Here is a 14,842-nt window from a genome sequence, read left to right on the forward strand (position 1 = left end):
TGTACAAAAGCAGCTCGTCCCTTCTTTGGGGTAGAGCTTACGACCCGCGCAACGATAACTGCTTCCCATGCACCGTTTGTTCATTCCACGGGTTGGATCAAACATTTACTGCTCATCTTGCAAAATTGTATTATTTCGTAAGCCCTGCCCTGTACGCTTTGCTCCCCATCCATCCGTCCTGCCATACTCTTGGATCCCATATACTACAAGGGTTCTAATTCCAATGCGCCTAAAGACGCCAGACCATCCCGTGACTCGTGCCAGATCAAGACGAGTCTATTTGTAGAAGTCGAACTTGTCACTCTCGTTGCCTTGTCCCTTGACTTGAGCGGAATATGCGTCTTCCAAGTCAGACTGGATGATGTGGTACCTGTTCTTCCTCACAGCACGCAGACCAGCCTCCTGCATGATTGCGGCAATGATGGCACCAGAGAGCGGGTCGTTGCGGACGATAAGGGAGTCGAGGTCGACTTCGGGCGACAAAGACATCTTCGAAGCAATCGTGGTGAAAATGAGGCGCCTCTCGCGACGGTCACGGAGCGAGGGGAACTCGATCTTACGGTCCAGACGTCCAGGACGAAGCAGAGCCGGGTCCAAGGTATCCGCACGGTTGGTGGCCATTATGACCTTCACGTTGCTGGTCTGATCGAAACCATCCATCTGGTTGAGCAGCTCCAGAAGAATACGCTGTACCTCTCTGTCCGCGCCGGTCTGGGCATCGAAACGCTTTGTGGCAATGGCGTCGATTTCATCAATGAAGATGATGGAGGGCGAGTTCTCGCGAGCCATGCGGAAAACGTCACGGACCATGCGGGGGCCTTCGCCGAGGTACTTCTGAACGAATTCCGAGCCGACGACACGGATGAAGGATGCGGTAGTGCTGTTGGCAACGGCCTTGACCAACATAGTCTTACCAGTTCCCGGGGGTCCGTAGAGGAGGACACCACGCGGAGGGTCGATACCTGTCCCGGATGTTAGTCAGAATCACAAATGATAGAATGCGTATATGCTGCCTACCAATCTGCTTGTAGAGGTCGAAGTGTGTCAGGGGAAGCTCAACGGCTTCACGAATCTCCTGCTTCTGCATGTCCAGACCACCAACATCGGCGTACGTCACGTCTGGTTTCTCGTCTTGGCCCAGCATGGCGATCGACGAGTCGGCCTCCGGTGGCAGAATATCTACCAGAGCATTCGAGTGTCTGTGAAGAGCGACGGAGGATGAGGGCTTGAGGAGTTCGCGGTCGAGCGTGGACAGGATGCGAACGACGTAGTTGGAGCCGGTTGAGGACTGGACGATCCCGGTGCTGCGAGGTGTGAGTGCACGCGCTATCTGCGTCGAGAGATTGTCGCTTACTTCTGATCTATGGCCTCCATGAACTGGCCGATGACGAGCGGTACGCTCTGAATGCGTTTGATCTCTTCCTGTGCGCGGACAAGCTCCCTTTTCAGACTCCTGCAATACAGTCAGACACGGGGACGATATCCGAGATGCTTTTCGCCAAACACACCTCTGCTCATCCTTGATGTACTCCTCCTGCAAGTGAATGTACCTGTCCCACCATCAGTAAGCCTGTCGCTCGCTTTCCTCGTAGCGCCACGTACTCAAGTTGTCTCTGCAGCTTCTTGAAGGTGGAGTATTGGTCACTGCTCTCGGATGCGACGCCCTCCAATGAGTCGACAAATGGTATGGACGAGGCAAGCTGCTTCTTGTGAGGTGCCACCTGGTTGGCCGGGCTTTCAACGGCGGCGTCGGCCATGATGGACAGCGTCAGGAACTGGGCGGTGGTTGACGAGTGTGTGATGCGGCAGAGGGAGCGGGCGGGTGCAGAGCGCGGGTGAAGACGGTGGCAGGGACGCGGAGGCGAAAGGTGATGACGGTCGTTGGCGTCGAGATGGAGCTCCCAGGACCCCAGCACAGCTGCTCTGATGTAACGGAACGGAACAACAACACGACGCAGCTCCGTTTACGGCCGGCGATGGCGATCTTCCGGATCAGCCCTCAGCACAGGCTCATCATCTGTCTCAACCGCCGTCTGGCGCCCGTGGCAGCGTATCCCGGACGAGCTTGCACTCCAGCGCGCAATCCGGCCTCTGCTCTCGGCTCTGCGCAGAGCAGCAGCGAAGCCTCGTGAGGCGCGCGGAATGGAGGCTCGTCTTCCAGAGAGCCACCACGTCGAGCTGGACGATCAGATCAGGCGCGGCGCACTCGTCTCAGGGCCAACACAGATAGAGCGCATGTCTGGCTCGCAGCGTGCCAGCTTTGAGCAACCGTGGGAGCTGGCTGTCCTGGCGGTAGCATGTTTCACGCAACGAATCATCGGGCCTGGATGGAGCCGGGAGGCTCCCAAGGCCGTGGGATGCAGTGGGGGCACCGATCAGGGACGCGCAACGGGCCAGGCAAGCGGCAGACGACAAGGGCTGGCCAGCGGGCGGCGTCGCGGGAGGAGGTCTCGACGAAATGCTCAACATCTGCGCCGAGGGGTCGGCCCACCAGCTGGCAGGCGCAGGCAGGCACAGGCGCAGGCACACAGGCGCAGGGCAGAGCCACGGGGATGAGGTCACGGCCGGCTGGCGGCGCGCTTCTGATGGGCGTCCTGCGCGAGTGGAGCGCACCAGGCACACATATGTAATGCTCTGCTTGCCGGAGGCTGGTGATTCGCAGGCCGGCACTGGCAGGCTTGTGTCACTTGTTCCAGCGGCGGCAGCCATCAGCTCGGCCTGCGATATCTCATGGCTGCCCACGCATCCCTGCTTGTCACTTAGGCTCCGGGGGCACCAATCCCTTTCGGGCGCCTGCCATTGTGCTTCTCGTGACCGAGAGAAATGCCTCGCACGCCGCGGTCCCTCTCATGCTCGCTGCTGCTGCTCGCGCTGCTCGCTGCTGCTCCCCGCGCCGTCGTCGTGGCCGTCCTGCGTAGCCCTCGGCCGCGCTCGCTAAGCCGGCAGCCCATGTTGATTTCGGGTCGGGGGCTGCGCCCGTGCTTGGCTGGCTGGCCTTCTCACTCTCCCATCAAGTCACGACCACAAGCACGCCCCCCAATCAAGAAGTTATCTCCTCCGCGCTGAGACTTAGTAAGTCGGACCTCCATCGCTCCCGCTGCCTCTGCACCGCTCGCCCGCGCGCTCAAGCCCAGACAACGCGCCGCGCTGCCGCCCCCGCCCGCCCTGCCGGACGCGAATGCGCTCACCGCATCCCGATCGGCTTATTTGACGCGCGCGAGCGGCTCGTGGAGCCTGCGCGGTTTGTCATTTCGCTCCCAAGCCCCCCGGGCCTCCCTCGCGTCGACGTTGATGGTGGTGATGGCCGTGAGCTGATGCCGAGTTGCCCTGTCCAGGAAGACTGATGGACGCGTCCGCGCAATGAACTTCGACGCCCTCCAAGCAAATAATGGCTACCTCGACTCCCAGAACTCGCTCATCGACCCGTCCATGTTCAGCACCAATAACATCGACCTGAACGCCTTCCAGAATCCCCAGCTCCAGCAGCAGCGCCTCCAGAACGGCAACGTGCGCAATGCCTCGCCCGCTGCCTTCCAGAACCCGGCCTACAACGTCAACCCCATCGTCCCCTCCAAGCGCCCGCGCCCGTCCGAGGACGCGTCCAGCGCCTCGCCGCGCCCTGCTCCCGGCAACATGAGCCTGTCGCGATCGCAGACGCCCCAGCAGATGTCCTTCGCGCCCGGCGCCTTCCAGGGCAACCAGCAGGGCCTCCAAGCGCCCAATCCCTACCAGCACCTCCAGCACCAGGGCTCATCCAACGCGACACCTTCGCCCACAATGCAGAGTCAGCAATTCCGACCGCCGCAACAGGCCCATCGCATGAACACCATGTCTCCGAACCCGTTTCCCCAGGGTCAGAACATGGGCATGTCGCCCGCGCCTGACCAAAACAGTCGCGTTAACACGCCGCAAAATCCCGCCATGGCGCAGATGGCTGCGATGAACATGAACAGCATGAACAGTATGAACAGCATGAACATGATGCAAGGCTCGCCAACAGGCCAAGGCTTCAACCAGAACTTTGGCATGAACCCGGGCATGTCGGCGGCAGGGTTCAACGGCACGATGCCCGTGCAGGGTGTCGCGCTATCCCAGAACCTCCAACAACGCCAAGCAGACGCACAGCGCATGTACCAAATGCGCCTCCAGCAGCAGCAGCAACAAATCGCGGCCAACACCTTGGCGCAAAGGCAACAACAGGCGGGCGGTATGAACATGCTCGGATCTTCAGGTCAGCAGATGAACTCTGCCATGGCTATGGCTGGCGGCATGCGTCCGAACCAGGGAGGCATGCCCATGGGCAATCCACCAAAGCAGCAGGAGGCGGCGTTCCTCAATAATGTTCAAGCTTTGATGCAGACGCAGGGGATGCCATTCAATCCTCAACCTATGGTCTGCATGCGCCCCGTGAACTTGATGCAGTTGTACGCCACCGTCATGAAGCATAGAGGCTCTAGGAATGTTTCAAACAGCAACGGATGGCCACAAATAGCGCACATGATGGGATTCCCGCCGCAGCAATTTCCGACTGCGGGGCAAGAAATCAGAATGGTTTACGAGCAAAATCTGGGAGCATACGAGCAAGCATGGCTGGCGAAGCAGCGGACCAAGCAGGGACAGCAGGGCCAGATGCCAGGGATGGGCGGCGCGCCGCAGGCTTCGCCAGTCAAATCAATGCCTGGCGGCGCGTCGGATCTTGGCGCTCAGCAGCAACAGTACCTACAGAGGCTCCGCAGTACCCAGATGCAGGCTCAACAGCAACAGCAGCAGCCTCTGGATCAGGGCACACCTATGCGGAATAACTCGATGCCTCAGGCGAATGGATGGGCGACCCCCCAACCTGATCCCAATGCAGCTTCTCAGCAAGAACAACAGAGAAAGAGCATGAGCCGACTGTTGGAGTCTACACCACAACCGCAACCAGCAGGCTCAATGATAACGCCTTCGCCCGGACCCGGCGAAAAGCCGCTCGAATCCGCGCCCAAGCGAGGGTCAACCGAGGCGTCGGCCGTGAACGGGACCGCAGCACCGGCTGAGACAAAAGTCGTCTTGAGTTCTGACTACAAGCCCAAGGTTCGCTCACTACTGGATACTCATGGCGGAGTCCTGGTCGATGGTCACGGCAATGTGGGGGAGAAGCTTGCGAAACTGAAGCCTGATGTCCCTGGGGTGGAAGAGATGGGAGTCATTGACATGCGCGCAATCAGCTTGTCCCTTCAGTCTGGTATCAGTCGGGAAGTCCGCTTTGCACTGGACATGCTTGTTCGGTTGTCCCACGATCCTCGGCTCCATCTGGAGCTGGAAAAGTGCGAAGATTTGATGGACGCGATAATAGATTGCGCCGAAGATCAGGTCGATGCACTTGCCGAAGATTCAGCCGAGGTATCCGACAACCTTGATCTCGTGTCATACGAGGATGCAATGCGGAATTCCCGTGTGGAACTGGAGTCGCTACAAGAGTCTCCCGAATACGGAACTCAGGCCTACGAGCTCGACCGCTCTGCTGATCGTCTCATCGCTATCACCACCATCCTTCGAAATCTCTCATTTTTCGAGTCCAACCATGCCCTCCTTTCCAGCCCAACAGTCATCAAATTCCTCTCAAACACCATTCGTTTGCTTGGCACTCGAATCATGCTGCTTCGGAACAACATCAACACTGTCGACTTTATGAAAGACATAGTAACCTTCCTCTCCAACACCTCAGACAAAATAGAGCTGCCGTCTCGAGATGACGCATACAACATTCTCTGCTTTATTCTCGCATTCGCTCCTTCCCCTGCTCCCAACAATGGAGAAACCATCCGGTTTGCGCCGTACAACCCCGCAATTCATCGGTACCTCCCACCAGCAGTCGATTTCCTGGCAAAGCTTCTGGCAAGAGACGACCCAAACCGCGCCTTTTACCGGCAGCTGTTCCTGGCCGATGCAGCGTCGACGCCGCCTTATGATCTGTTGACTCGCTCATTCGGGCTTGCAATATCAGTGGTTCCCGAACGTGGGCGCGGAGCTGAGTCACGTATTGCCGAAGCACGCAAGCCATATCTCACACAGGGTATGCTAGCGGCCGACATACTCGCTGGCCTGTGTCCTGGCCCGGAATCCGGAGTTGCACGCTCGTGGCTGGAGGCTGAAGATGGATGGGCGAAAACGTTGGTGTGGTTGTCAGGGATCCTAGCCATGGAGCGGCAACCCCAGCCACCACCTCCGCCGGGCAGGGGCATGCAAAGACCTCCGCTTGACCAGCTGCTGGACGTCGGCTTCGGGCTCATCACCCATCGGGCACTGGCAATGCTGCGAAAGTTGGGCGAAAAGGCGCAGAGCGAGGATGAGGCCCGTGAAAAGCGCCTCTCCGTCGACTCTTTGCCAAAAGATGAGGTCTTACTTGGCGCTCTTTGCATGCAAAACATGGACGGCGTGGCGCTCAAGAAGCTTTGCTCCTTTGCGGAGTTGAAGGGATGACCAGGGGCTGACTTGCAGGCAGCTGGCAGAATGTGGAAATGAATAAATGGGTTTGGGACAGGGGAGTGGTGTCTGTGGGTTCTTGGGTGGTCGGTCGGATTTTTCAATTGGATGGCTTGCTTGAGCTGGCTTCTCTTCCGTCGGCGGCGAAAATCATCCCAGAGGTTGGCTATAATGTTGCTTACTATTCGCGAAGGAAGAGCAAGGAACGAGAGAATGGGAGGCTGGGAGGGCGGGACATCCGATCCTCCCCCACCTTTCTTCGCGACTCACCCGTGTCTGTGAGTCTCTCGTCCCTCCGCTTGCCCAATTGGTCTTAGGTATTCTTCATCCTTATATGTCTTCATCAAACTTTTTTCGTTCCCCCTCCCTTCGCACAAAAACGCCATCTGTTATGTAAAAAAAAAGAGAAACGACGATTTGATGCGCCCTCAGGCTTTTGACGAGGTTACGGGGTTCATGCATACAGTCAGGCAGAACGCAGATCTTCACGTTTGGTTGGTACATGACTTTTTGCGTTTCCAGCTTTGATTGGTTGGGTCAGGTTTTGCTGTTTTGATGCGATCTCGGGCTGTACTGGATGATATTAGCGGGAGGCTTGAGTGGGGAGATTAGGTCGAGTCCTTTGTGAACGCGGTGGGAGAATGGAAGCGCCTTGGTCGGTGTTTTTATTATTGTTAGCGATATCAATATTGATGTTTTGGGGGAGCCGCATTTGCGGGACGTATAGAGCAGACGGCGGCCAATGCAACCTCACCACTTGACTCAAAAGGCATCAATTGTTCGATTGTTCATTCAACATCTGCCCCCAACATGAATTCAGTAGCCTACAACGGCAAAACTCAGTTGACCAGATGATTTTTCAGGGCGAAATAAGTCCCAAAAGAGCGCATGGTGGAATGTGAAGTTACCCATTTCCAAACAAGCTCTACGATTACTTTGTTCACGAGTGCGGGAACAAGACCGCAACGTGTGCAGCATGAGGAAGCACACATGACACTATGAACCACCACCAGCGTGCCTAGCAGTACATGCGTGGTAGCACTATGCTTATAAGCCGCGTGACGTTTCGAGTGACGAATAGGTTGAAGACGTCGACGGCGTGCTCTAGCCGCTTGTGCCAGTCCTGATCGCACAGGTCTTGTTGACGTGGAGCCTTTGATTGGCAGACAACGAGAAAGCTCAATCAGGATCATGTCGACGGAAGATCCTATCTGGCTGAGATGCACCGCCCCGGCGCTGATACGGCGACGACCGGTAGGATCGTGTTCGAACTTGCGGCCGTGACGGACCTGCATGGTTGCTTTCTGAGTGTGGCTTGGCTGTCGCCGGTCTGCTTCGCCTATCTTCAGAATCTTCTATGCTTGTAGGCAGAGATTCACGGTACTGAACGTGCCTATCCCAGTCCTCAAGCCGTGTATATGGGCTCCGCAGCCAAGCACCCAGCTCGTGTAGGAAAAGTCGAGCGTGATTCCTGCCAATGAACTCCTGCAGCATATCCTCTGCCTGGCCGGTTGGGCCCTTGATGTCCATCTTCTTCAAGATTGCTAGCATATACTCGAGGAGAAACTCGGCATTCCCAACGCGCCGGCTTGCGGTTTCCGAGTCCTCGGCAGCGTCAGGGTAGAGAAAGCTGAAGACACGAAGCTCCCTGCGGATGAAAGCGCGAGCACGCGACTGTAGGTCTGGAGAAGCGGCGACCGTGTGTGGGGTGAAGTTGGCGTAGCGGGAGATGCGATTGGTACCGACGTGCATGGAGAAGAGCTCGTTGCGGTAGACGTAGCGACGGCGGACCAGGGCTATGTCTGGAGTCGGAGACGGACTGCGACGCGGAGGACGGGGCCTGTTACGGCGCGGAACGAGGGGTCGAGCATGGCCGCGGCCTGTGGACGTGGCGGGCGCGGTTGACGGGACCTTGTAGGTCTTGAAGTCATCGGGCGAGCACCAGTCGTACTGGACTTGGGAGACATCGGCCTTGCAGAGCGGGCAGGTGGAGCGTTGTTGAAGCCAGCTGGCGAGGCACAGGAAGTCGAAGCTGTAGTGGTTGCAGGGAACGGTGATGGCGCGCTCGGAGATGGCATCGAGGCAAATGACGCAGCTCTCGGGCGCGACATCCTTTGCCTTGCCCTTTTGCTGGACTGCGGCCGATTGCGAGCTGCTGGTCTGCAGAGGGGCTGGGAGCGTGTCCATGCACGGTGGCCGAGATGGGGTGTTTGAGCGGAGGAGGCGGAGGCGAGTGCGGAAGTGACAATGACGCGCTTGCGATTTTGGCCGCCGCGGCCCTGCGCCTTCCCTCTTCCCAACACCCTCCCCGCCATGCCACGCTGATCTCGTCCTCTCCGTCTGGCCTCTCCCGGATGCTCCGCTTCGCCCGCAAGCCCTCGCCCGGACTGGTTCGTCAGCTCAGCATGTTGCCGCCACCGCCGCCGCCCGTTGACAATGGCTCCGGCAACAGTGCCGTTGCTGGTCCAGCCAGCACCCACACCGTCACTATGCTGAAGCGCTGGTCTTGCCAGGACAAGGAGCTTCCCAGTACGCTCCCCGGCCCATGCTCGCTCGAACAGAGCCGGCACTAACAGGCGTGCAGGCGCCCAGCAAATTAAGAGCATCCACGTCTACGACTTCGACAACACCCGTACGTCCTCTCTGTGTGTCACGCGCGCGCTCTCCCGCGGTTTCTAACACCTGCCAGTCTTTGCGAGTCCCCTCCCGAACAAGCAGGTGTGGAACGGTCCGACCATCGGCCAGCTTCAATCGCCCGACGTCTTCGTGAATGGCGGGTGGTGGCACGACGCCAGCATCCTGGCCGCTACGGGCGACGGCGTGGAGAAGGAGGAGCCGAGGGCTTGGGAAGGCTGGTGGAACGAGCAGATCGCCACCCTGGTCGAGCTTTCCATGGAACAGAAGGACGCTCTTACCGTGCTTCTGACCGGCCGTTCAGAGGCACCCTTTGCCGACTTGATCAAGCGCATTCTGAGGGCCAAGAAGCTCGACTTCGACATGATTTGCCTCAAGCCTGCCGTGGGTCCGCTAAATCAGAAGTTCGCGAACACCATGGCGTTCAAGCAGGAGCTCCTCAGGGACCTCGTGCACACGTACAAGGATGCCGACGAAATCCGCGTCTATGAGGACCGGCCCAAGCACACCAAAGCCTTCCGCGACTTCTTTACCGCCTTCAACAAGTCTCTGCTCTCTCCAGACCCGCCTGTGGCGCGCAAGACCATCACGGCGGAGGTCATCCAAGTTGCTGAAAATGCAACATCACTCAACCCGGTCACCGAAGTGGCTGAGGTCCAGCGCTTGATCAACGCGCATAACACTTTGGTCAAGTCCCGTCAGGCACCGGCTGGCGTGAAGCCATATCAAGTCAAGCGGACGGTCTACTTCACTGGATATCTGCTCGAACCTCCGGTCACCGAGCAGCTCACCGCCGCTCTCCTTGACAGCATGCCAAACAGACCCGAGGGGGATATTCGAGTGCTGGCCAACAGTATTTTGATCACCCCTCGCCCGGCGGCAAAGAGCATTCTCGACAAGGTCGGTGGAATCGGTAAGGTCCAACGCTGGCGTATCAATGGCTTTGCGCTCTTCGAGAATCGACTCTGGGCTGCCCGCGTGTCTCCCGTTCCTGCCAACTCTCGAATCTACACTGAAAACCCCACACCCACCATCGTGCTCGCCTTGGGTCGTGGTGCGAAGCCAGTGGACGCTGGCCGCATCCAGAACTGGCAACCTGTGTCTGATGACAGGGCCTTGGAGTTTGACAGCACGGTTGGTGAGAAGGTTCTGTTGAGACTGGAAGACGAGCGTCGCGGCGAAAGCGAGTATGAGTCGTATTTCCCCGGAAACCGCAAGCGCGCCAGGCCGCGCGACGACGGCATGGCGCTCGACGTGCATGACAAAAACGCATTCCCGGCTTTGGGCAATGGCGCTCGTCCACAGCCGCCTTCTCAGCCCGCTGCCTACAACAACTACAGTCATTCTGGAGGTCAACACGGTCAGTCCGCATACGCCGCCTACAACCGCGACGAAAACAGGCGACCCCCTGGAAATGGCCCGCAGCAGTTCCGCGGCGGTTACCAAGGCAGGGGCCGAGGTGGTTCCTATGGTGGCCGTGGAGGAAGGGGCGGTCGTGGAGGCTACAACGCCGGCAGAGGTGGCAGAGCGCGGCCTGGTCAAGGCCACTACAAGAGCCTTGATGACATGAGCGATAAGGGACCGGGTGGTGTCGGCTACGATGATGGAGGCTATCCCTACTAGCTGCTTCCATTTGGAAGCAAACCGAGGGCGGCATAACGGTGGTTTCGAGGCATATCTGGCGTAAGGTTCTTGGTCCAGCTTGAAAGGGCGGATGTTTTCTTAGGCATGGGTTTTCCGGGGTTCTCGGAGTGAGTAGTCAAATGCGCGGATACCAGCTTCTGCAGTGTTACGAGATTCCACCGGTGTCGGTTCCTAGAATTTCAAAAGAATGTAAGATAGAACAGTCTACCTACTCATCGCCATTGCTCCAAAAAGCGCCGATGTAGCAAAGATAACAGCTGTGGGAAAGTTCTTGCTGATCGACTACGGAAGTTCCACTTAAGATTGTGCACTCGAGCTTAGGTTCGAGGGGTCGAAAAGTAGCAATGACGTACAATGTCGCCCAAAACCCCTGAAGCCCTGCCCCGACTTCGACATTCCATCTTAATAAACTGTCTGGCTTACTACAGAGCGAGGAGAGGAAGACCAGCCTCGCGGGTCGTAGGATACTTGCCAGGGATTTGAAGCCTCTGGAACCGCTTCTACCATTGAGGTTTCGCCAGGTTATTGGTAAGAGGCTCCGGATGCCGCCCTTCACTTACGAATGGTCATGTCGAGCACGGTATGACAGCCCACAAGACATATGAGGTCGAATCGCCCAGGCGTACTGCCTTGGTTCTTCCACCTGTGGCAGTTGTTGGACGGTATGTCCCAGGTCCAGCGCGCCAGGCTATACACACGCAGGTCATCTATTGACACCTTGATATCGTGGACCAGGAAATGAACGCAAAGGTAGTATCGCGCCTAGAAGACCTGAGAGGTACTCGGGCAACGTTAGAGGCTGCTGTCAGCGAGAACAAAGTATCGTGCAACCCGTGCGTTTGGCACCGGTTCGTTATCGACGAAGTGGATAAGATTATAATGATCATGCTTGGGACTTATATGACTTCGTTGCTAGTATGGTGCTCGTAGGTTTGCAGACCTAGAGCCCTGTCAACCCGAAAGTTGCCTTATGCCGGCTTTATTCTTCTCAGTAGCAGTGCGAAGCCGCCTTCAGAAAGAGATAGATCATGTCTGGCTGGAAATTCATCTGCTGTAGACCAACCGCTGACTCTTTCAATCTTGTGGCACAACGAGACGGCCAGCTGCCTCAGGTTGGCAATATAACCACATTGCTGCAGTAAAGCTTGCTTCTCTCCCGGGAAATTTATGAACTTCGACTTCTCATCAGAAGGTAGCCAACAGACATGGCCAGTCCGAGAAGTTGTGGCTCTGTTAGGCAGACTAAAGTGAGCATACCACGGTCTCGCTAAAGCTAAGTTTCCGGGTTCAAGCGGTCTTTGTGAGCCCTGGCATGACTGCTGCCTTCTCTCTTCAATATCTCTCGATGAGGCAATCTCAAAGCCCGTTGCCGTGGCAAAACCCGCCCGCACACAAATATTAGCAGCCGCAGACCCAAAAAACTAGACGTCAGACAGAGTTGCCTTCTTGCGGACCCCGAAACAGGACCAAAGCACCACCCGTCGCCTTTACCCTTGCTCCACAGGCCTGCGGAGAAGAAATGCAGCTCGACTGAAACCTCGAAGTTAGACCGCCACAGCATTGGAATCTCAACAAGGAGCGATGCCGATGGATCTAGAAGGCACGGGCAATGAAGAAACACGAGCAAAAGAGCACCGTATCCCAGACGGCGCCAATTCCCGCTAAGCGCGCTACCGCAAGCTTTTCTGGACGCTTTATCCGCGGACCCACTTGCCTGAGCCCTTTGCTGACCGCTACCGATGGCGTAGTGCGGCACAGACGTAGAGGTGTGAAGGATGGGAGCACTACCGCATTTGGTGAAGGGGGGGGGGGGGGGGGGGGGGGGGGGCTCTTGGGTGAAGAGAATAAGAAGTGGTGCGGATCCCTTGTTTCAAAAAAAGGGTATGTAGAAGTACATGGGACGAGGAGCAATAGGGGGAATGCTTTCCCTGCTTGCCGGGGGCGCGTATGCGGGGCTGAAGGGATTCTCTTCCCTGTAGAAGTCCCTGGGGTTGATCGGCGGACGGGGAAAGTGGATCGTGCGTAGCTGGATGCCTTGGATCAATGGCGAAATGCATGCGCATGGTCTTGCCTTATGCGAGTAAGGCTTGCGACTGCGAAAAAAGCTTGGGGGTGTAGATTGAAAATGGTGTGGTGAAACGGACTAAAGCTTGACCCCACGTAGCGTGCTGGTTCCAAGGAAATACCAAGTCCCACAGGGTATCGGTGGTTCTAACGCGGCCGTAGTGAGGGAAAACCGAACACCACGGCCTCCAACGACGCTTTGTTGCAAGCACCCGATCGAGAAGGGAGAATAGAGGATGAGCGGTGGGTACTTTTGCATTCGTCTCGTTTTCCCGGGGTCATGTCGCACTATTTACACGATACCCCTGTACTGTGTTGAAGACAAGCCTGTGCAGCTTGCTTGACGGAGAGCAGCCGCGTGCCATCTAAAGCGTCGCTCGGATAACACTGGAGGTGAGGGTGTGATTGGGGTGATTCAGGCGTCAACCCGAGCGAGCCTTCTCATCATTCCCGCCTCGACTCGTTTTCAGTCCTTCGATTTTTTGCCCTCGGCTTCCTCGGCCTCGATCCTTTCCTTGCGCCGCTGGGCCACGTCCCAGTTGTATACACGAGCGGTAGCGACCTCCAAAGTCTGAAGAGAATCAGTCACCCCTGCCACTGCAACCCAGAGGGGTAGATACACACCGTGATCTGCTCGCGCAGGAAATCCAAGTCCTCCTCGCAGTTGGAGAGGCTCAGTTGAGCCGTCTTGAGCTTGTTGTCGAGCAAGTCCTCGGCCTCTGGGATGGGATACGCCAACATGACGTTCGCCTATGCCAACCGTCAATATCCCCGTTCTTCCTTCGGCTGACGAGATGCACATACCCCAAGCCATAGGTAGACCTCGTCAGTAGGAGGAATCTGGGCCTTCGCATAGAGCGTGTCGTTGAGCTCGAATGTCGTCTCAATGGGGTCGGAGCCGGGCTGAATGCGGTTGACCTTAGCCTGACGTGTGTCGTAGCGCTGAACGGGGCGTGCGCACCTTCTTCGTCTTCAAGAAGCGCACCGTGTCCAGCGTCTTCTGGATGTCGGGAATCTTGTCCTTCAGGCCGGCGGCGCGGCGTTCGGTGTTGACCTGCATGAACTGGTATTTCCTGCGCTTGTGAGCGCAAGCCATGGTGCAGGGCGAAGCATGAAGGGGCGGCGGGGACGCACGAGATCATCTCCTGGAAGCTCTTGAGGGTAGGCTCGACGTCGGCGCGGGTGGTGGCATAGTCCTCAACCTTGTCGACAAAGGGCGCGTAGGGAATGCCGCGCGGGTTGGTGGGAGCATCTTTGCTGCGCACACGTTAGCCGGGCAATGCACGCCATCTCAGCCGGATGGCGGGAGGTACCTTGCTCCCTGGGCGGGCGTGGCCATGGCTGCGTGGGGGAGGGGCGGCGGTGGTCGCTTTTCCGCAGCAGCGCTTCTCTCTCGGGCAAGGCAGCCGTCACGGTCGAGGGCGGCGGCGGGACGGGCGGCGGGCGCTGAGCGGGCGGCGGGCAGCGGCGGGCCAAGCCCGGCAGCCGCAGCCCCGCCAACCCGACGTGCAGGTGCAGGTGCAGGGCAGGCGCCTGCATCAGCCCTATCCTCGCTTAGCACCTCCCACCTCTCCCGCCTCTCGTAAGCCGTGCGCAGCTCTTACTGTTTCCCGACATTCCGCAGCACCCCTCGCCATTCCAAAAGTAGATGCAAGCTGCGCGCGCGCCCGTGGTTGGAGACGGCACGTATCCCAGGATGGGGCGCAGACGGCCGTGACCAGCGCCACGCCCATCCCACGATCGACATGCACACTTGCCTGATTGCTGCCTGATGTCGCTGCCACGCCAGCCCCTCTTCCTGACCGTCGGACTCCGGTGAGGAGGAAGTCCGAAACACGAGCCATCCGTTCATTTGCCCCATCCGGCTCAGTGATGCGCCATATCACAAAACATGTGACAGGAGCAAGGGTTGCATGCGGCCGATTCTTGGCCCTCCCGTTCCGGTAGTTGCTGCTTGTACACAGGGATGAGCAATGACTCGGTCCATGGTTTGTATGGGTTGAATTTTTTTGGTCATTATCTACAGTAGGAATTT

The 14,842-nt window shown here is 57.8% G+C and overlaps 5 protein-coding genes across 5 annotated transcripts; 2 read left to right on the plus strand and 3 right to left on the minus strand.

The window, feature by feature from the left end:
• Nucleotides 1–276: 276 nt before the first annotated feature.
• On the minus strand, nt 277–1,757 carry RPT3 (26S proteasome regulatory subunit 6B; the record flags this gene model as incomplete). Its single annotated transcript, XM_066777196.1, has 5 exons — nt 277–962; nt 1,018–1,304; nt 1,355–1,453; nt 1,509–1,550; nt 1,603–1,757. 5 exons carry the CDS (start codon nt 1,755–1,757, stop codon nt 277–279), a joined length of 1,269 nt encoding a protein of 422 aa, XP_066633038.1.
• A 1,603-nt stretch (nt 1,758–3,360) lies between these two features.
• On the plus strand, nt 3,361–6,462 carry SLS55_005753 (uncharacterized protein; the record flags this gene model as incomplete). Its single annotated transcript, XM_066777197.1, has 1 exon — nt 3,361–6,462. One exon carries the CDS (start codon nt 3,361–3,363, stop codon nt 6,460–6,462), a length of 3,102 nt encoding a protein of 1,033 aa, XP_066633039.1.
• A 1,182-nt stretch (nt 6,463–7,644) lies between these two features.
• On the minus strand, nt 7,645–8,652 carry SLS55_005754 (uncharacterized protein; the record flags this gene model as incomplete). Its single annotated transcript, XM_066777198.1, has 1 exon — nt 7,645–8,652. One exon carries the CDS (start codon nt 8,650–8,652, stop codon nt 7,645–7,647), a length of 1,008 nt encoding a protein of 335 aa, XP_066633040.1.
• A 302-nt stretch (nt 8,653–8,954) lies between these two features.
• SLS55_005755 (uncharacterized protein) lies at nt 8,955–10,722 on the plus strand (the record flags this gene model as incomplete). Its single annotated transcript, XM_066777199.1, has 3 exons — nt 8,955–8,994; nt 9,050–9,097; nt 9,155–10,722. 3 exons carry the CDS (start codon nt 8,955–8,957, stop codon nt 10,720–10,722), a joined length of 1,656 nt encoding a protein of 551 aa, XP_066633041.1.
• Nucleotides 10,723–13,273: 2,551 nt separating this feature from the next.
• Nucleotides 13,274–14,146, minus strand: PRF1 (peptide chain release factor 1; the record flags this gene model as incomplete). Its single annotated transcript, XM_066777200.1, has 6 exons — nt 13,274–13,378; nt 13,432–13,557; nt 13,612–13,731; nt 13,793–13,880; nt 13,942–14,064; nt 14,121–14,146. 6 exons carry the CDS (start codon nt 14,144–14,146, stop codon nt 13,274–13,276), a joined length of 588 nt encoding a protein of 195 aa, XP_066633042.1.
• Nucleotides 14,147–14,842: the final 696 nt, after the last annotated feature.

Source organism: Diplodia seriata (assembly GCF_021436955.1).
Source record: "Diplodia seriata strain FDS-637 chromosome Unknown scaffold_5, whole genome shotgun sequence".
In the NCBI taxonomy this organism is placed as follows: Eukaryota; Fungi; Ascomycota; class Dothideomycetes; order Botryosphaeriales; family Botryosphaeriaceae; genus Diplodia; species Diplodia seriata.